Source organism: Heterodontus francisci, chromosome 12, assembly GCF_036365525.1.
Source record: "Heterodontus francisci isolate sHetFra1 chromosome 12, sHetFra1.hap1, whole genome shotgun sequence".
In the NCBI taxonomy this organism is placed as follows: domain Eukaryota; kingdom Metazoa; phylum Chordata; class Chondrichthyes; order Heterodontiformes; family Heterodontidae; genus Heterodontus; species Heterodontus francisci.
The window spans coordinates 23,097,128-23,117,977 of NC_090382.1; the positions used below are offsets into that span (position 1 = coordinate 23,097,128).

Below are 20,850 nucleotides of genomic sequence, written 5' to 3' on the forward strand. Positions count from 1 at the left end.
CAGACTAAAGAGCGTCTTTCACCGAATTGATGGTCCTCCAGCAGCACTTGATGTTTATCTCAGTGTGCATCCCTGGGAACAGACCGTAGAGCACAGACTCCTGTGTTATGGAGCTGCTCAGGATGAACCTCGACAAAAACCACTGCATCTCTTTCCACACTGGCTTTGCAAAGGCACATTCCAGAAGGAGGTGGGCAACAGTCTCTTCCTCACCCAGCCACCTCGAGGGCAGCGTGTGGAGGTGGTGAGATTCCGAATGTGCAGGAAGGATCTGACGGGGAGGGCCTTTCTCACCACCAGGTCAAGCTACGTCATGGTGCTTGTTTGAAAGTTCTGGTGATAAGGCATTCTACCAAATGACTTTGGCAGTCTGCTCGGGGAACCGTCCGACAGGATCCACCATCTTCTTTTCCCATAGGGCCTTGAGGACATTCCGTGTAGACCACTGCCTGATAGATTGGTGGTCAAAGGTGTTTTTCTGCACAAACTTTTCCATGAAGGATAGATGGTACGGCACGGTCCAACTGGATGGAGTGTTCCGCGGCAATGTGACCAGACCCATCCTTCGCAACACCGGGGACAGATAGAACCTCAGCACGTAGTGACATTTGGTGTTTGCGTACTGGGGTTCTACGCACAGCTTGATGCAGCCGCACATAAAGATGGCCATCAGGATGAGGGCGACATTGGGTACATTTTTTCCCCCTTTATCCAGAGGTTTGAATATCGTGCCCCTCTGGACACGGTCCTTTTGGATCTCCGAATAAAGCGGTGACTGCCATGGCGCAGGAGTGGGGTATGGGCCAGACCTGCGCCATGTACAGCAAAAACGTGAGCCTCGCACCTGATGACCAGGTTCTTGCCCGCAATGGAGAGAGATCGCTGCTCCCACATGCTCAGTTTATGGTGTACCATGGCTACTTGCTCCTTCCAGGTTTTGGCGCATGCCCCGGCCCCTCCGAACCATATCCCCAGCACCTTCAGGTAGTCTGACCTGACGGTGAAGGAGACAAAGGATCGGTCGGCCCAGTTTCCAAAGCACATGGCCTCGCTCTTGCCGCGATTTACTTTGGCTCCCGAGGCCAGTTCGAACTGGTCGCAGATGCTCATCAGCCTGCGAACGGACGGTGGATCCGAGCAGAACATGCCGACTTCATTCATGTACAGGGAGGCTTTGACTTGAGTGCCTCCGCTGCCTGGGATTGTCACCCCTCTTGCGCCCGCATCCTTCCTAATGGACTCAGCAAAAGGTTCGCTATAGCAAACAAGCAAGACTGGGGAGAGGGGACAACTCTGCCTGACTCCAGATTTGATCAGGAAACTTTCTGATTCCCATCCATTGATTGAGAGTGCATGACTGATGTTTGTGTAGAGCAATTGGATCCAATTGCAGATTCCCTCCCCACACCCCATTTTGGAGCGCACATCCATCATATATGTGCGCGATATCCTGTCAAAAGCCTTCTTCTGGTCCAAGCTGATGAGGCAGGTGTCCACCTCCCTGTCCCGTACATAGGTGATCATATCCCTGAGTAGCGTGAGACTATCAGAGATCTTCCTGCCGGATACAGGACAGGTTTGATCGGGGTGAATCACCAACTCCAGAGCAGACTTGGCCTGACTGGCGATGACTTTGGACAGAATCTTGTAGTCTACATTAAGTAGTGAGATGGGCCACCAATTTCTGATTTCCGCCCTCTCCCCCTTCCGCTTGTAGATGAGGGTGATGATGCCTTTCCTCATGGATTCTGCCATGCTGCCGGCCAGAAGCATACTATCTTACACTTCCAGTAGGTCTGGGCTGATCCAGTCCCACAGAGTCGAATACAACTCAACCAGTAAGCCATCGCTTCCGGGAGTTTTACTCGTCTCGAAGGACCTGATGGCCTTTGTCAGCTGGTCCAGAGGTAGTGGTTTGTCCAGACTCTCCCGTGTGCTGTCATCTAAGACCTCTGTGATAGATGACAGGAAGGACTGAGAGGCCGTGCTGTCTGTGGGCTTCACGTCTTACAGCTCAGCATAAAAGGATTTGCTGATCCTTAGTATGACAGACTGTGATGAGCAACACGTTCTGGTACCAACTAGAGAGCGCCTCCTCCCCTGCTTAGTGCAGGGGCACCCCCGATGCTGACCCTGCTGCAATCACCTAGCTCAGCACAGATATGGATAACCCAGCACCACGTTAGAGAAACACTGAGCAATTGCTCCTTGCCAGCTCTTCTCAATCTCTCTCTTGGGAATTTACAACTTTCCTTTCTGCCCTTTTCCCTGTGTTTGGTTCCAGCTGCCTGCATATTGTAGCCCATTTAAGAATAAGAGAGCTCCTCGGAATCATATACCAAATTGCTTTTGAACCCTATAATGACCACGTCCTCAGGGTTGCAATTACATATTCACAGTAATACAATATTTATTATTTATTAGGTTTGCTGTGGAGGGCATCAGTTCATCTTGGCTTTCCGATGGAAATTCCACTGAGCGTGGAATTAATGTTAATTCATGACTTTTGTTTGGACAAGAGTTAAGCATTTAAATCCATTACCTCAGATACAGAGAATCACCAAAGCCTTATAACTAAACCCTGCTAAGATTTCTCACATCATTAGAGTGCTGTATTTCTCCTTCTCCTGAGCGTTGACTTAAGAATTGGTGAAAATCTTCCTGACGTTTTTTAAACTTGATTTAATTTCCCTTTTCTTTTTCCTCAACAGCCACCCCTTGCATCAAAGCCATCAGTCCCAGCGAGGGCTGGACTACCGGAGGAGCCACTGTCATCATCATTGGAGATAATTTCTTTGATGGATTACAAGTCATATTCGGCACCATGCTGGTCTGGAGTGAGGTACGTGAAGGAAATGCACATACTGGCAATTTAACAATGATCATTGCCTTCTGAGTCCTGCGCTATATGGAATTCTTCATATGATGGAGGGAGTCATTCTGCAAAAAATGTTTCCAATAGACGTGTGCCTTGTTTGCTTAGGTCTGTTGCTAATGTGACGGTATTATAAAGTTAAATGCAGCTAAAGCTCCAAATGTTTCTTATTAGTGCTATTCTAGTGATTATTTTTGGTTGCAATGCCAGCATTTTAATTTTACGTTCTCCCAAAGGCTCACTTCGAAACTGCACTGCCCAATATAGCTCCCTCTCTTTTTCTCGCTCACTTATTCTCATGCGCTGTTTCTCATTAACACTGTCTTTTACCAAATATTTTCTGAAACTTAGCAGAAAATTCAGCATGGACTATGGTAGGCGAAGGGAAAAGATATGGGCTGAAAGCAGAATGGGCAATGTGCCACTAATGTTGAAAGGGTTATGCACATTGAGGAGTGCACCATTTCATTCCATTCTTTCCTGAAGTATTCAATGGATTATTTTTAGATCTTAGAATGGAGGTCATTTGGCCCAATATGCCTGTATTTGCTCTCTGAAAGAGCTATCCAATTAGTTCTATACCCCTGTTTTTACCTGATTTTATTGGTGGGGAGTGGTGAGCATGGGCGGGGCGGGTATAGAAGGATTACACATGATTAAACATGTTTGTTGTGAGTAATTAACAGTCACAGTATTTAGCTCCTTTATTTCCCTCCCCTCCGAATTTCTCCAGTCTTCTCCTTAAGTTGTCGACTTCTGTCAGAGTATGGTTCCATAGGTATGCTGGCTTCATGCCCTTCAACCAAAATGTCTGTTCTTCATGTGTAAGCCTTGGCATAAGTGTCAGTAGGATATGTAACTGCATTGGGCATCACAGCTAAACCTGACCCTATCTTCATCTGACATCCACAGGAATGACTGGATATAGGAGGCAAGAACCCTGGCTGATTTTAATTCCCATCCCCCACCCATACGAGCCCAGAGGAATGGAGGTCAATTTTAGAATATTTACTGCTTTTCCAGCTCAGATCAACTAACTGGGCAGTGCAGTTTCAAAATGAGCCTTCTGGAAAGCTTAAGTTAAAATGTAAACGCTGGCATTGCATCCAGAAACAATTACTAGAATAGCACTAACAAGAAACACTTGGCAGTTTAGTTGGATTTCACTTTATAATGCTCAATGTCACATTAACAGCAGATTTAAGCAAACAATGCACTTGTTTATTGGAGGCACTATTTGTAGAATGACTCTCTCCTTCACATGAAGAACCCCAGATGGGTGAACTTTCGAAATTGTTTCAATATCTTGTGAGTGAAGATCGTAATGGTGATTCTGAATTTCTAGAATGGCTGCATAACTAGGGAATGAGACTCAGCCATAACATCCAACTTTGTTGCCTGGTTGCAGGAAGTCAATGTTGGTAGCCAGCCCCGTCTACTGCTTTCATTTGAGTTGCTCAGCTTCCAATTCAAGGTTCCCTGAGTGGCATCATGTGATGTGGTGCTCAGTTGGGCAAATCAAATGGATCCAAGGTTCTTCCCATGACTGAGCTGAGCTGAGCCTAGATGGAGGTATGGGTGCTATAATATGTCTCTTGTGTCACTGGCTTGAGGGTTGGGGGGTGGTGGTGGGGGGGCGGGATCGCAATAAAGCCAGTCAGAGACCCCGCCCATGCTCACTACCTTCTGCTGTCAAGTGTGTCCAAGTAGACGTCAAGTGAGGATATCCCAGGGCCTGTTGTAATGCCCATTCCCAGTTGGGAAGCCTGCTGACATTTACTGTCTTAAAGATTTGTATGAAGAATATTAACAGGAGAAGTTTCAAAATTTTGACAGCACCTGTGGAAGCATATCCCAGCAGAAGAATTGATGTTGGAATCCAAATTGTTATTTACCCCTGAGTTGACCCATACGTTAGCTGTTAACCACGTGTGGCTGATTGGAAATCCAGATGTGGCTAACTGCATGTCTCATCACTAATTAAAAAATAAATAATTGGAACCATCGTAGTGCATGTGATCTCAATACTCATATTCGCAGGGCCTTTGCTTATGCACTTTAATCTTTATGGCTATTTGTTGGTAATCCTCCAGGACCCCAGCGGTGCACAGGTTTGCAGTGTCATGTGTGGGCCCCACAATGCCGTATTACAACGGCAATCAATCCCAGAGAAAGTTGCCAATTGTCTTTCAGCAGGTCAGCAAGGGAGTACCTCTATGGACATTCCTGTCAGTTTCACAAGTTTGGTCAGATTGACAAGCACCATGCTGAGAAAGCAGGCAAATCCCTCCAGACCAGTGGGACTAGCACCCATTTGTACCAGTACTGGCACAGGCACCTACCCCTATTATTCTATTGACTCAATCCCAGCATTTGGGTATCAGTTCAATGCAATCTCACTACCATTATTCACTCTAAGTTTTCTTCTCTCTCTATTTCTCTCTCTGTCCCTTTTTCTTTCTATTTTTCATTATGTGATTCCTCTTTTCTCTCCCTCTCCATTTCTATCATTCCTTTCCTTGTATCATTTTTCTTTCACTATTTCTCTTTATTTCTTGTATCCCTTTGCTCTCTCTGTATTTCTGTTTGTCTCTCTCTCAATCTTGTTGGCCACCCCCTAGGCTGAAGGAGGCAGACATATGGCAGCAATTTCCATTTGAATGACACCCTCTGGCCGTTCCTGTAAGCCTCAGACTGGCAAGATTCACCTCTCGCTCTTAAGCCTGGGGCCCACCCAGCGCCATATGTTAACAAAAGGGAGACTTGAATGGCTCAATATCCCCAGCATAAGCAGCAAGGGGTTAGATCTGATTTCGTATTATTTATATTAAAAGTGACCTCTTTAACCCTGTGGATCCTGGAAGGGTTTCAGATTATAACACCATGGGACTCAAGCCTCTTAATGCTCTCAAGCTTTTATTGGCTTTGACTCAGAAATGAGATTTATGCAAAGTAGAACTATTTTTTTTCTTTAAATTAGGCAGAAGTGCTGATTATTTACACATTTCCCTAATTGTCCCTGATAATAAGCATTGTTCAGCTGGTAAATTATTATCATTTAAAGTATATTTTTATGCTCACTTCACGCAACAGATAAATGGAATAATTTTACAGTCAATATAACACTGATTTCTAGATGGTTCTCAGGCTTCCTCATTTCTTGAAGTATGTGGCAACCAATAATTAAGTTAATATTACAGAACTCCTCCGTGAAGTTTCTGTAGTGAGCTGGGGGACCTCATTCAGCATTGTTTATATTTTCAGGCCAGGCTCCCAAAGTCACTGGCAAGGCAAAATCATGCGTGGTTGTTTGAAAGTTGTGAGTGTGATTTCTATTTTTGTTAATTTGTGCCAGTTGGGACTTTCCCCGATGGCTGGGTGACAGGAAAGTTGCTGCCTACGAGGGTAGACTGAGCACCCAGCCGTAAAGGTGGTGTAATTCTGCTGGATTTATGCAGTCACTTTCTTGCTGGGTTGCTGTGAGCACAGGATCCAATGAATATAAGACCAGGGAGGTTATGCTAGGACTGTATTTAATACTAGTTAGATCGCAGCTAGAGTACTGTGTCCACTTCTAGTCATTGCATTACAGGGAGAATGTGATCACACTAGAGAGGGTATAGAAGAGATTTAAGAAGATGTTGCCAGGAGTGGAGGATTTTAGCTATGAGGAAAGATTGGATAGGCTGGGGTTTTATTTGGAACAGTGGAGGTTGAGGAGAGATTTAATTAAGGTGAATAAAATTATGAGGGGGCTTAGAGTGGAGAGGAAGGACCTATTTCCCTTATCAGAGGTCAATAACCAGAATTGGAAAAAGGATTAGGGGGGAATTGAGAATTTCTTTCTCCCAGAGAGCGGTGGGGGCCGGAAACTAACTTGGCTGAATTTTTCCGAAGAGGATTTCCGAAGTCCCCCCGCTGGAAGTGGGAACCAATCCTGCTTAGGAGGGCAGTGGGACCCTGGGGCAGTATTTTGCCAGTGGCGGCCAATTAACAGGCTGTCACCAATTGGACAGCGGCCCACCCCAATCAGAGGGCCAGCAGCTCAGCAGCCTTGGCAGCAGCACCATTAGCGGTAGCCACTGCTGAAGCTGTAAGAGAAAGGAGAGGGCGCCTCCATAGTGAGGTGCCCTTAAAGACGAGGTAAGTTTTGTTGAGGTGGCTGCAGCCTGGCATGCAGGTCCCGGCGATCAGTGGGGGATGATGGGGAGTCCTATTCTAGCAGCGATGCCTTAGCTGTGGGGTCGGCCATTGCAGTGGGGGGGGCCCCTTCATGGGCCCCACCCAAAGCAGGCAAAATACTGGTGGGCACAGGACGTAGCTCTTAATTGGGCCTTTAAGTGGCTTAATTGGCTGCCCAGTGGGTTCTGAAGTTCCCACTGCTGGCAATATGCCCTGGCAGTGGGAAAACACCAGGCTCCCCCCCCCCCCCGACATATTCCCCCGACATATTCCCCCGCCATATTAACAGCTGTCCTGTCTCCCAGCCCATCTTCAAAGGGCTGTGAAAACTGAGCTCACTGTTTGAAAGGTGGCAGGGGGAAGGGGTAGAGGCAGAAAACATCAACACATTTAAAAAGTACTTGGATATGCAGTTGAAGAGCCGTAACCTAAAATGCTACGGACCAAGAGCTGGAAAGTGGGATTAGACTGGATAGATATTTTTCAGCCAGCACAGATACGATGGGCCGAATGGTTTCCTTCAGTGCTGTAAATTTCTATGATTCTAGGATTCATTCCAGTATGACAGAATAAATGATGCAAAACTACCCTGAGACTTAATTCCCTGATGACTTTTAAAAGAGCAACACCTTCATGAAAAAAATATTTGGCAAACCTTGTTCTGTTCAGAAGTGCTCAGCATGATGCTGTAAACTGCATCAAAACACATCACAGCTTCACTTGTTATGAAAATCATGTACAGTTCTTTGCCATAGCTACACAAAAAAAGGCAGAATATGTACTGTGTGCCTACACTCCCAGGAGATTACGTGGCTGTGTGGAGGGAAAATTGGTCGAGTCGTGATGCTTCAGTCATCATGTGTGTGGGACAGGCTTGCTGGAGTAACTGGTCTTTTCCTGCCCATCAATTTCATGTATCTTTGCATGTGGTTGCTCACATATACATGTGTGCACTCATATATGCATAGTCGGATGTGTGTATGTGTGAGTGTCCACGTGTGTGTTTATGTGTGGTGTGTGCATTTGAGTCTTCCAGGATTGTCCCAGAGTCTCCAGGAATTAAGGATTAATTTCCAGGGCACTGCTGTACGCACCCTGTGAGAAAAATCGTACGGGCATCAGAAAAATTTTGTTTTTCTTTTCATTTTTTTGGGCCTCTTTTGTTTATTAGTTATAAAAATTTGGAGATGGGGTTGACTCACAGTGAAGAATCATCCAATTAGGTAACAAAGAGCCTGGATGAAGTCGCTTGATGTGGGAAGGTAGTGAGAATGGACAGGTTGGGCCACCAATGACAGGAAAGCAGGGGTGGGGCAATTGGAGGTGAGAGGTCACGTGATAGGATCTCCAGAGATATGTCGAAACAGAGTTTGACATCTTTAGGTGCCCCTCTGACCTTCTGGAGGCATTAGCACTGCTTCATTCACATTGCAAGGCTGCTACTGGCTCCACCGTGATATAAAGGGACTGGTAATACACAATACTACCCAGTCCCTGGAGTCTTGGGGTAGGGAGGGTAAACTGGATAGCGGTGGGTGCAGGACTTGAAAAGAAATGTCCTGTTAGATTCCCAAGTGGCCTGTTGCATAACTGCACTACTTGATGCAGTACCGAGAAAGGGCTCAGTTTTGATCCTTGGTCTGCGTTGTGTTCACTTGCCCCAAAACTGGCCTCAGAACCCATCAGTTAGCAAGGGAAATAAAATCTGCCAAGGCTCTTGCTCCTAAATGTTATCCCATGACCCCAGTGGGATGATGCGGATAAGGGCAGGATCAAGCTTGGCTGTGATGCTTTCCAGGGTAGAGGTTGCTGATGCTCACTGCCTCGACTGGCACATGAAGGTCTGGTCACTTGGTGAGACTCCAGAGAGCTGCTGGCCCTTGTGGAATTGTAGCCCAGCAGGAGTGAGCATCAGATTCAGGATGTAGGAGGAAGATGGGGAGAATAAGCAAACATCCCACTCCCCATTCCCCCGCAGGGTTAAATGTAGCTAGAGAGGGAATTGGAAAGGTTGAATAGCAGGCAAGTTTTCAATTTAAATTTAATTATGCTTAAATTTGTACCTGATAAGGGCTTGTTTATCTGACAGCGCAAGCTGTATTAAGACTGATAAGGAGTGTCTTAGCCTGGCTGATATCGATCACAGGGTCCCCTGATACTGATCAGGCTGTTAAATTAAGTGTTACACATATGCTGATCGTAGCACCCTGAAGGGACTCTTCAGCAACTGTGACAGAGCATCTCAAGTGGATTTGCAAATTAAATTCTGGAAAGGTTCTTATTATCAGTTCAATTTTTCACATCTCTCTCCTTGTAGAAACCATTTTTGCGGTGTTGTCACTGGGATTTCAGTCAAGTGCCTGGTGAGAGTGCAAAATTTGATGCTGTCTCCAGTTGTACTGTGAAAAATGCCCAGCAATGCAATTACTGATTCTGCCCTTCTAAATTCAGATTGCGGGTGCATGGAGCATTTTGAACTGTGGGTGAAGGACAGGTCTGGCACTGGTGGGTACAGGTCTGGCACTGGTGGATCCAGGTCAGATACTGGTGGGTACAGGTCTGGCATTAGTGGGAACAGTTCTAGCACTGCTGGGTACAGGTCTGGCACTGGTGGGTATAGGTTTAATACTGTTGAGTACAGGTCTGGCACTAGTGGATACAGGTCAGACACTGGTGGGTACAAATGAGGTGTCAGCCTGGTGAAGCTACAGCACAGGACTACTTGCATGCCAAACAGCGGAAGCACCATGCAATAGACAGGGCTAAGTGATCCCACAACCAACGGATCAGATCTAAGCTCTGCAATCCTGCCACATCCAGTCATGAATGGTGGTGAACAATTAAACAACTAACAGGAGGAGGAGGCTCTACAAATATCCCCATCCTCAATGATGGGGGAGCCCAGCACATCAGTGCAAAAGTCAAGGCTGAAGCATTTGCATCCATCTTCAGCCAGAAGTGCCGAGTGGATGATCCATCTCAGCCTCCTCCTGAGGTCTCTAGCATCACAGATGCCAGTCTTCAGCCAATCCAATTCACTCCATGTGGGAAGTGCTGGCATAGTGGTAATGTCACTGGACTAAGTAATCCAGAGCCCTGGCTAATGCTCTGGGGACATGGGTTCGAATCTTACCATGGCAGATGGTGAAATTTGAGTTCAATTAATAACTCTGGAATTAAAAATAAAGCTAGTCTGATGATCACCATGAAACCATTGTCAATTGTTTTAAAAACCCATCTGGTTCACTAATGTCCTTTAGGGAAGGAAATCTGCCATCCTTACCTGGTCTGGCCTACATGTGACTCCAGACCCACAGCAATGTGGTTGACTCTTAAAATTCCCTCTGAAATGGCCTAGCAAGCCATTTAAGTCCAGGGCAATTAGGGATGGGCAATACATGCTGGCCTAGCCAGCGACACCCAGACACCCACATTTCACAAATGAATAAATTAAAAAAAGTATCAAGAAACGGCTGAAGGCACTGGATACTGCAAGGCTATGGGCACTGACAACATTCTGGCAATAGAACTGAAGACTTGTGCTCCAGAACTAACCGCGCCCCCAGCCAAGCTGTTCCAGTACAACTACAATACTGGCATCTACCCAACAATATGGAAAATTGTCCAGGTATGTCCTGCACACAAAAAGCAACCTGGCCAATTACTGCCCTATCAGTCTACTCCAATCATCAGCAAAGTGATGGAAGCTCCGCTAATAGTCCCATCAAGCTCAGCAATAACCTGCTCACTGAAGCTCCGTTTGGGTTCCGCCAAGGCCACTCAGATCCTGACCTCATTACAGCCTTGGTTCAAACATGGACAAAAGAGCTGAACTCAAGAGGTGAGGTGAGAATGACTGCCCTTGACATCAAGGCAGCATTTGACCGAGTATGGCATCAAGGAGCCCAAGCTAAACTGGAGTCAATGGGAATCAGGGGGAAAACCCTCCGCTGGCTGGAGTCATACCTAGCACAAAGGAAGATGGTTGTGTTATTGGAGGTCAATCATCTCAATCCCAGGACATCACTGCAGGAGTTCCTCAGAATAGTGTCCTAGGCCCAACCATCTTCAGCTGCTTCATCAATGACCTTCCATCCATCATAAGGTCAGAAGTGGAGACGTGCGCTGATGATTGCACAATGTTCAGCACTATTCACGACTCCTCAGATACTGAAGCAGCCCATGTCCATATGCAGCAAGACCTGGTCAACATCCAGGCTTGGGCAATAAGTGGCAAGTAACATTCGCACCACACAAGTGCCAGGCAATGACCATCTCAAACAAGAGAGAATCTAACCATCTCCCCTTGACGTTCAATTGCATTACCATTGCTGAACCCCCACTATCAACATCCTGGGGGTCACCATTAACCAAAACTGAACTGGACCAGCCACATAAATGCTGTGGCTACAAGAGAAGATCAGAGGTTAGCAAGTCTGCAGCAAGTAACTTATCTCTTGTCTCCCCAATGCCTGTCCACCATCTACAAGGCACAAGTCAGGAGTGTGATGGAATACTCTCCACATGCCTGGATGGGTGCAGCTCAACAACACTCAAGAAGCTCGACATGATCCAGGACAAAGCAGCCCACTTGATTGGCACCCCATCTGCCACCTTCAATATTCACTCCCTCTACCACTGATGCACAGTGGCATCAGTATGTACCATCTACAAGATGCACTGCAGCAACTCACCGAGACTCCTTCAACAGCACCTTCCAAACCCACGACCTCTACCACCTAGAAGGGCAAGGGCAGCAGATGCATGGGAACAACACCACCTGAAATTTCCCCTCCAAGCTACACACCACCCTGTCTTGGAACTATATTGCAGTTCCTTCACTGTCACTGGGTCAAAGTAAGTGTGAAGTAGCCACATCCTGGGCCATTGTGTGATCACCAGGGGGGAGAAATTAGAGTGTCTCCTAACAGGAGGTGGGACAACTTGAGAGAGAGAGGTAGAGAGAGAAAGGAACATCCCAACAGCTTGTGTTCCAGCCAAACCATAAAGCATGCCAGCCCTGCTTCAGAATCTGACATCTACATTATAGAGAAGTGAGAGCTAGAAGTAACCCACCACCTTCAATTGAACCTTCAATCAAGAGAGAAATCTACGGTCATCTCAGACCTGCATCCATCGTGAACTTGATTTTCAAGAGAATTCAACAGGTTTATCATAACCTTTTCCCCCACTGAAAGGCACCTTCCTTTTTCACTTCTCTGTCTGTCTCTTTGTGTGTGCGTGCGTGCGTGCGTGCGTGCGTGCGTGCGTGCGTGTGTGCGTGCATGTGTGTGCGCGCGCATGTGTGACTGGATGCGGTTGTGATCATTTCAGTATAAGGCGTATTGATTAATAAACAATTGACTTTCTGTTTTTAAAACCGACAAGAAAACCTGTCACTGTCTGTTTCTTGGAAAAATAAAGCACCAAGGGGCTAAACTCTAATACAAATGCACTTGCTGTGCTCAGGTGGGGAGTTGAATAGTGGGAAGTACCCATGTCGTACCACTTGGTTATAACACCACCCTGAGTGTGGGTGAGTTCTGCAGTGTGCGTCAGTCAGTAGCCCCAACTCAGCAGGCAAGGTTGTTCTGGCAGGACCAGGACCTGAGAGGTTTACAGGTCGCACAGCCCTGCCCTGCCTGCTAAAGGAAGAAGATGAAGTGTAGACACTGAAGGAAGTGGTGGGCATCCTACAAAGGTGAAAAAGTGGACGGGGAGGAAAAAGTACATTTTATATATTATATATATGCATATATACATTAAAATTAAACAAGCTGTTATTGTTTTGCTGATGTGCTGGAGTCTGTCCCAGAATCCCTCCATCATGTAATCTGTTTATATAGCAGAGGCAGTAGGGGTGCACTGCTTTGAAAGGTGTGACATTTATATTGTGGGCCAGTTTCTATAGCAGCAGAACATCAACAGCACATGTTGACTTGATGCCTCCTGTCTCTGGCACTGAGGTGGTGGGTAGGGGCTCTGGCTCCAGCCACATTTACAGGTTCACAGCAGCATATGGTTGATTATATTTCTGTAGTTTTCGTCACATGGTCCTCCCCCCGAACTCTCCCGCCATTGGTTGTGCCAACACGTCTTTCCTCATATTGCACTGTTTTACCATGCCACTTGGAAAGCAAAAAGACTCTTTGTCCTTTTCTCTCCATCTCTACTATTTTTATTACTAATAAGCAAAAGTGTTCAAAGAAAAGGAAAAAAATCCTTTTTTTAAATGGCCCTGTGATATTTCTCCCTTGGTTGCTCACAGCAGCATCCTGAAGATTAATCTTCAGTTCCTGGAGACTCCAGGACAATCCTGGAGAGTTGGCAACCTTACAGTTGCAGTAGCCTGAGCTGACACTTTTGGAGCATTTTTAACCTGACCTGCCCCAACATAGAAAGGAAAGTAAAATTGGGCAGTGGGGTAAAACTGCCATCCAACCCAATCCCATGCAGGGCAGTTAAAATGACCCATCTTTCTATGTAGTTTTCCATCCTTGCTGTGGGGACGAGCCTGACCTGAACTCAGCACCTCACTGCAGTAGTGTGCCTGGGTCAAGGACATGCACTGTACATTTTCTGATGCCCATGACTTATGATGTGCACTGGCAATGGCTCGCGTTCCCTGTTACTGGCCTGTACTTGGAAAATGACCTCCTACAATCTTATAGAGCAAGGAAATATTAACTCAGCTATTTCAACAAAAACAAATTACAATTCCTACATCCTATATTTCTTGTATAATTCACAAGCATTCCCCAGTGGCTTAACTTGCACTGCTCATTTTGATATTGAGCCTTACCGGCCAAGAAGGTTCCAAATTTTTTTAATATTCCTTTAATGGGATGTGGGCATCGCTGGCATGGCCAGCATTTGTTGCCCATCCCTAATCGCCCTTGTATCTCTATAGTGCCTTTAATGTACTATAATCTCAAGTCACTTCACAAGAATATAATCAGAGAAAAATTAACACTGCGCCAAAGAAGGAGATATTAAAACAGATGACTAAAATGCTTGGTAAAAGAGGTAAGATTTAAGGATCATGTTAAAAGAAGAGAGAGAAGGAGAGATTGAAAGGTTTACGGAGGGAATTCCAGACCTTAAGGCTTCAATAGACAACAGGCAGGGTGTGAAATGGGCATGTGACCCTCCCACTTCATTACCGTTGGGGGGGTATATTAAAATTGGGGCTAGATATTTGGAATAATCTGACAGATTAATAAGGTCAAAAGCATAAGGTTCACTCAAAATGCAGTAGGACATTAGACTGAGTTAGAATACTGGAGGGATAAACTTTGATGATCCTTCCTCTTGACTGTTTTAATATTAATGTTAATATATTAATCTGGTTCTTGGCCAATGTTTCAAAAGAGAAATCTCCTGAATCTGCATCTAAGCGAGTGAGTGCGCGTGTTGTCACCCAGTTAGGTAATGGAGTCTCTCCCATTTGGATGTTATTTGATCTCCTCACCAGCAAATTTGTCCAATTTAAACTGCCAGCCAGATTCAGAAAGGACGTTAGCAACTGGGCACGTACCAGGTTTGCTGACATGCGGTCATTTAGATGTTTGTGACCTTGACCATCTGGTGGGACCTTACTCAGCATCGACAAAAGATCCTTGAAGGCAGCAAGTAATGGCTGACAAAGGCAGGCTAAGCCTGCTCATGGCCCAGGCCCAGGCCCAATAAAATGTACCTGAGCCAGCTGTCAGTAGTGCCCGAAATATATTGCCACTGACCCAAGTGCATCTAATGCCATTGGCACTGGGCCTTTTACAGAGTTCTTTTCGACAGCAAATGCTTGCTGTCAGAGACGAATGTATGAAGTGAAGGGCATAGCAGTTCATATACAGAAAGGAAATCCCCTCCATCTCCTTCCCTTATTATCTAAGGAATGTATTCGAAAATAAAGTAACTGGTTACAATAAAACATTTTTATGAACCTCACTCCTGTTGCACATTGTGTTCAGGGCAGGAAGTCAGCCAAGCCGCATCAGGCCAGGAGAATACAGAGTTAATTGCTTTACAACTGCATTGTAAAACACTTTTAATACTCTTGTCAGTACATTTTAATGTGCATTCTATCAACAGAGTATTAGGGCAGTGACACGTTTATTGCGGGTTTGAAAAAGCCCTGTTTACTGAAACTTGGCAGTGAAGTGCTGCTGAAGAACATCTTCTGATAGCCTGATGGCATTTTTACTGTGCTTTATTGCAGCTAATCACCCCACATGCAATTAGAGTGCAGACCCCTCCTCGGCACATCCCCGGTGTGGTGGAAGTCACACTGTCCTACAAGTCGAAACAGTTCTGTAAAGGGACTCCAGGCCGATTCATCTACACAGGTAAGCAAGCCTGTAGCTGTGAGTTTTCTTTGGAACTTGTTGGTTTTGTGGAGTGGCCGATGGTTCTTTTTTCCCTTTTGTGGTGTCAGAGATCATTTGTAACTGTTGTTGGTTGGTGGTTCTTTCCAGTGCTCCTGCTCATATCTTGCTGTCGTGCTAAAGGTTCCATTATGTTGTTCTGCCAATGGCTCGGTTGGTAAGTGCACTGACTGCTGTGGAAAGGAGGCCTGCAGACTTATTAAGGTCCCTGGTTTAATTCCCAATCGATCTGCACATGATTTCAGCCAGAATGACAAACGGTTTTGCTTCCTTGAGACAGCTAACACTCTGCGCCCCGCCCTCCCCCACCTCTGGCCCACTACCCGAGGACCGCTGCAGGAGCGTGTTTGGATAATGGGCAACGATGTGATCAGGCTTGACTGCGATAATCCCCCATGTTCAAAAATAGCCCAACAAGACATACTACCCATGGGCAAGTCTGCTTGGAGAGAGGTGCTGGGGGTGATGGGGAGAGAGGATGTGGAAAGGCAGTCTCCCAGCACTCCTAGAACTGTGGGGTTGAGAAGGGAACAGTTGAAAATGAAGAGAAGTTGCACCATTGACATAGTGTGGGTTGGTTTCTCCCTGGTTTGTGGGCTTGCCTGCTTCCACAATGCCTCTTTGTGACCACCATGAGCGGTCCCAGTGTCTGGATGCAGCCTGCAGAGTGCCGAGCCAACATCTTCACTCCACATTCCACATAGGAGATAATCCTGTTTCTGGTTCCTGCAGAATGTTGTAAACATACAATATAGAAGTGATGCCGGAGCTCACCCTTACCCATTCCACCCCGCCACTTTCAAAAAGGTGCAATTGTGTGTAATTCTCCACACACCATAAAGGATATTAACCATCCTAAAAACCAAGCTGGATTGTCATTGAGTAGCCCATAGGTTTCCCCATTGGCTCAGTGGGTCAGTCTGCCATGTGATGTTGATCTGAGCTATGTCAATCAGGTCGGTACTAGGTTCGATTCCCAGTGTGCTCTGAGTTAGCTGATCACATGAGGACACTACACTACAGAAAACCTGTGTTAGGGAGAGGAAGTAATTCTTCACTGCCATGACTCCTGCTGGGATACAGTATCACGGGTACCAGTAGCTGCCTCAACTAGCGTAACATCCTGAGCCAGCCTTGCTAGTTCATACTTGATAGGTTATTTGATTGTGGAGAGACATCATTCTCATGTCTTATCCGGTCCTCAGCCAGCAGGGTTGCGATTAGTGATTTGAAGTGAGAACCATTCCTAGCCCAAGAGGCACTGGCACCATGTTCAGTGTCCCAGCCATCCATCTCCCTAGCTGAGATCAGCTAATTTAACAGATACGTTAGCAGTTCCTGATATCAATAGCCTGGGCTGGATTAGGTATGGTGACGGTTACTGTATACCCTGTCTCTCTTCTTTCCCCATCTCAATCTCTCAAGGTGCTCTTAACAGTATTGCAGTACCAAATTACATCAAAGAGCTGGCACAGAGATGATGGGCCGAATGGCCTCCTTCTGTGCTGTAGTGTTCTGTGATTCTACCATTAACTCCAGTTGCATGGGTTTGGCAATTGTAGTTGATGCCAGGACCCACTTTTCCCATGAATCTAGGTCTACTACCAGAGGTCAGTTGGATTATATTTGCCATGGGCATCGACCATCATTTCTGTCTGCCCCCCCCAATGGCCTTCTAAACACACTGAGCCTGTGGGCACTTGAGTATGCTTCTGCCATGAAGTAAGTTGTGTAACAACACAAGTAGATAGCACACTCAATGACACAAAAGCACATGTACTGAGATGTTCACACACACATGGATACATAAAACACACAGACACAGGCATATACCCACACATGGATGCACTTATACGTGCATACACACAACAGACACAGAAATACAGACTGACGTGCACACTGCTCACACATGTGGAAATATGGACAAATGCACATCCATGGAGAAAGAGAGAGACACACACACATGTACACATACTGAGAATGGTAATATCACTTTTCCCAAGGAGCTGAATGCAATTTTCTAGCTGCTATTCTCATGGCACAGCCCAGGAGAATGCCCTTGGGGGATCAAGTTTATAAAGACCCTTGCGATGGATAGGAATGCAACAGCTGAAGGGTTAACTCAACGGAACGTGAAACCATCACCGTGAGTTTTAAGTTTAATAGTGCTAGAATCTCTCATACATGATTACACAAATAAAAAGCCAATTATGGGGATGTATTTGACTAACAGTTCCTATAATTGTATTGCAGATGGAATTAGACCTGCTGACAGAACGATTTAAACACTGACATAAATATAAGACCATTATTTTTATTTACTGCGAAACCAAAGCTAAGTTTTGCAATCTCTTTTAAAACAAATAGAGATTTCAATTTCTTAATTTGCAAATATCACACGTAAAAATATATCCGAACTCATTCAAACAGGCAAAGAAAGTGTAAACACAATTCATTCACTTTATTATAGCCTTAGGCCAGTGGAGCATGATGCACGAGTTGGAAGACTTGAGTTATACTGCATGCAGACATAAAGGAGACCTGGGCTGTGAATATTAAAGAGAGTGTGGGTGGAAGTGTCCATTCTCTCTTTACATATTAGAAACAACTCCCTCTGGGCACCTTTAAAATTCATTTTATGCTGTGATATGATGCACCATATAGTCCAAGGTGTAAGTGGCGTGAGAAAGGTGACTCCAGGGGCTGAATCATCCTCTTAGTGTACTCAGCATCTCACTGTTGAGTTATATTGCCAGTTTGTCATCGATGCCCATCCAAAGCCACTTCACAATGACACGGGTCCCTTTTTTGAGCTATATGTTTCTCTCTCTCTCTGTCTCTGTCTCTGTCTCTGTCTCTGTCTCTCTCTCTGTCTCTGTCTCTGTCTCTGTCTCTGTCTCTGTCTCTCTCTCTGTCTCTCTCTCTCTCTCTGTCTCTCTCTCTCTCTACCTATATCTGGAGTTTGAACCCTTGACAGCCATTGGGAATGTGCAGTTTATCAGCTGCCGCATGTCCGTCATCCATACCCTTGAAACCTCAACTAGGAGTATGTGGGCAGAGGACCTGGGGTGGCTCATGAGTAATTGTCCTCCATTGTGAGGCAAACCGATAGTGACCAGTGAATACATTAACCCCAGTTCATGAAGGAGTTGAAGAACTTGCTGCTGCATATGGGCAGCTGCAGATTCAAACCCACAGCATCACGCCCTGGGCACCTCAGGATTTCAGGCTTACAGCCAGAGTGGTTCTTGAAGGGATGTCATGAGTTCATGAAAATGGGGACTATAATTTGCATCTCCCTGAAATAGTTACTGAGATGTCCACTTGGATTTCACAGATAAAGCAGCACTTTCCACTATGGTCTAAAGGATTGTTGATTTGCTCCCCCTGCTGGCTAGGCAGGAATTGCACCACCCAGCATGGAAGTGAACCACCCAGGCCAGGTCGGTCCCAGGTGGGAACCCTAATCCATTCTGTGGTGGTAAAGAAAAAAGACTTGCATTCACATAGTGCCTTTCACGACCACAAGACGTCCCAAAGCACTTTACAGCCAATGAAGTGTAGTCACTATTGTAATGCAAGAAACATGGCAGCCAATTTGCACAAAGCAAGCTCCCATAAGCAGCAATGTGATAATGACCAGAGGATCTATTTTTGTGATGTTGATTGAGGGATAAATATTGAGCAGGACAATGGGGCGAGCACTCCTGCTGTTCTTCAAAATAGTGCCATAGGAGCTTTACAACCACCTGAGAAAGCAGACAGGGTCTCAGTTTCGCATCTCATCTGAAAGAGATCATTGCCATCAGTGCAGCACTTCCTCAGTACTGCACTAGAGTGTCAGCCTTAATGTTTGTGCTCAAGTCCTGGAATGGGACTTGAACCCGGAACCTTTGTGACTCAGAAGCAAGCGAGCTACCCACTGAGTCATGGCTGACACTTGTATGGTAACACTCCAAATAGCCACAGACTCAGCATTCCAGGGTTAGGGAGGGGGTGAGGCCAGGGTTTCCTGCTCATGATGCAGACATCGGTTTCACATCTCATCCCAGAGGTCTGGAAAATGGGCTTGGCTAGGCCCGTGATCAGGTCTGCCTGTGATTCCTACTGTGATGCAATAGCCCACCAAAAATGAACTCAGCTCATCTACAATGAACATCTACTTGGGCAAGACACTAGAGGTTGTCAGGAAAATGATAACCTTTTGGAAAGAAGGGTTGCAAACTGAGAACGAAAATGTATAAATTCTGAAGAACCTCTTTCTGCTCTGCACATGTCTGACATTATTTAAATTAATGAGAAAGAAACATGGTGGGAGTCAATACAAGCGTAGGTACCGTTCTTAACTGCAGCTGTCAAAAATCTGAGTCTCTGAAAAGATTTGTGTGTGGTTTCATTTTGCCATCCTTAGGAAAGACAGTTAGCAAATTGTCGATGTTATTTGCATAGGGTGGTGATGGGCACGGGACAAGTGGAGGGTGGGCACGGGAGAGGAAGGGGTGGTGAGTTGATTGTACAATGGCTATAGACTGAGCATTCCAGTGGGTCATTTCCCCCACTCGACAGGACTAGTGGATACTGGCAGACTGCCGTACGTCTACACTGTTGTTGCACCTAATTGAAAATCATAAGCATGACCGTGGAAGAAAAATTTGTTTGTAATACAATCATTCTAACATCAAATTAAAGAAAATGGTTACAAGCCATTTAGCTGGGGTTTCACACTGAGTTCAAGAAATCCCCAAACAATTTTTGCTCCATTTAATGAGGACAGTCAGCATTTTTGTGCAAAAGGAAAATAGGGAAACGCATACTTTGTCTTCCCTCTGCGGGGGAAATAATGCAGTTTAATAGTAAAATCTTTAGCCTCCGAAGTACGTGAAGCATAAATCCTGTCGTATTCTGCACCAGCAGACTGCTGTTTTTTAATTGACTTTATTGGTCCCTTGTAGGTTTTGAATAACAACTCAACTAGCTGTTTAGCAAAGCCATCCAAGGTCTGTGTGTAGGCCATTCATATTTCCCATGTGAACTTGTTTTAACTCCCACATAGTTTGAACTCCGATTTTTTTTTAACAAGCCTCATTATAGTCCTACAGGAAATAGACCAATTGGAAGTTCTGATCCTAACACATTCCATGAAACATTCCAAAAAAACTGGAGTGTTTTTTTTCTTCTCTCTCTCTGCAATGTTCCACAGCGAACGCAATGTTCTGGAACATATTATAAAACCACAGTGGCCATGTGTTTTCTCAGAGGGGATAGACCTCAGTCCTTCAGCTAAAATACTTAAGAATTGCTTGTTCGTTTGACCTAATGGGGGGAGGGGGTAGGAAGAAGAGGAAGGCGGGTGGGGGGAGCAAACTGAACTGCAAACCTTTTTTATATTGACTAGAGGGTGGTTCAGTG

The 20,850-nt window shown here is 45.6% G+C and overlaps 1 protein-coding gene across 5 annotated transcripts in view; it reads left to right on the forward strand.

Moving 5' to 3' along the window:
* The window catches only part of ebf1a (EBF transcription factor 1a), a 523,139-nt gene that overhangs the window by 286,590 nt on the left and 215,699 nt on the right, over positions 1-20,850 (forward strand). For all 5 annotated transcript variants that reach the window (XM_068043198.1, XM_068043197.1, XM_068043199.1 and 2 more), the window contains exons 9-10: positions 2,712-2,842; positions 15,276-15,402. In XM_068043198.1, the coding sequence (XP_067899299.1) occupies positions 2,712-2,842; positions 15,276-15,402 (258 nt within the window). The remainder of the gene's footprint in view (positions 1-2,711; positions 2,843-15,275; positions 15,403-20,850) is intronic.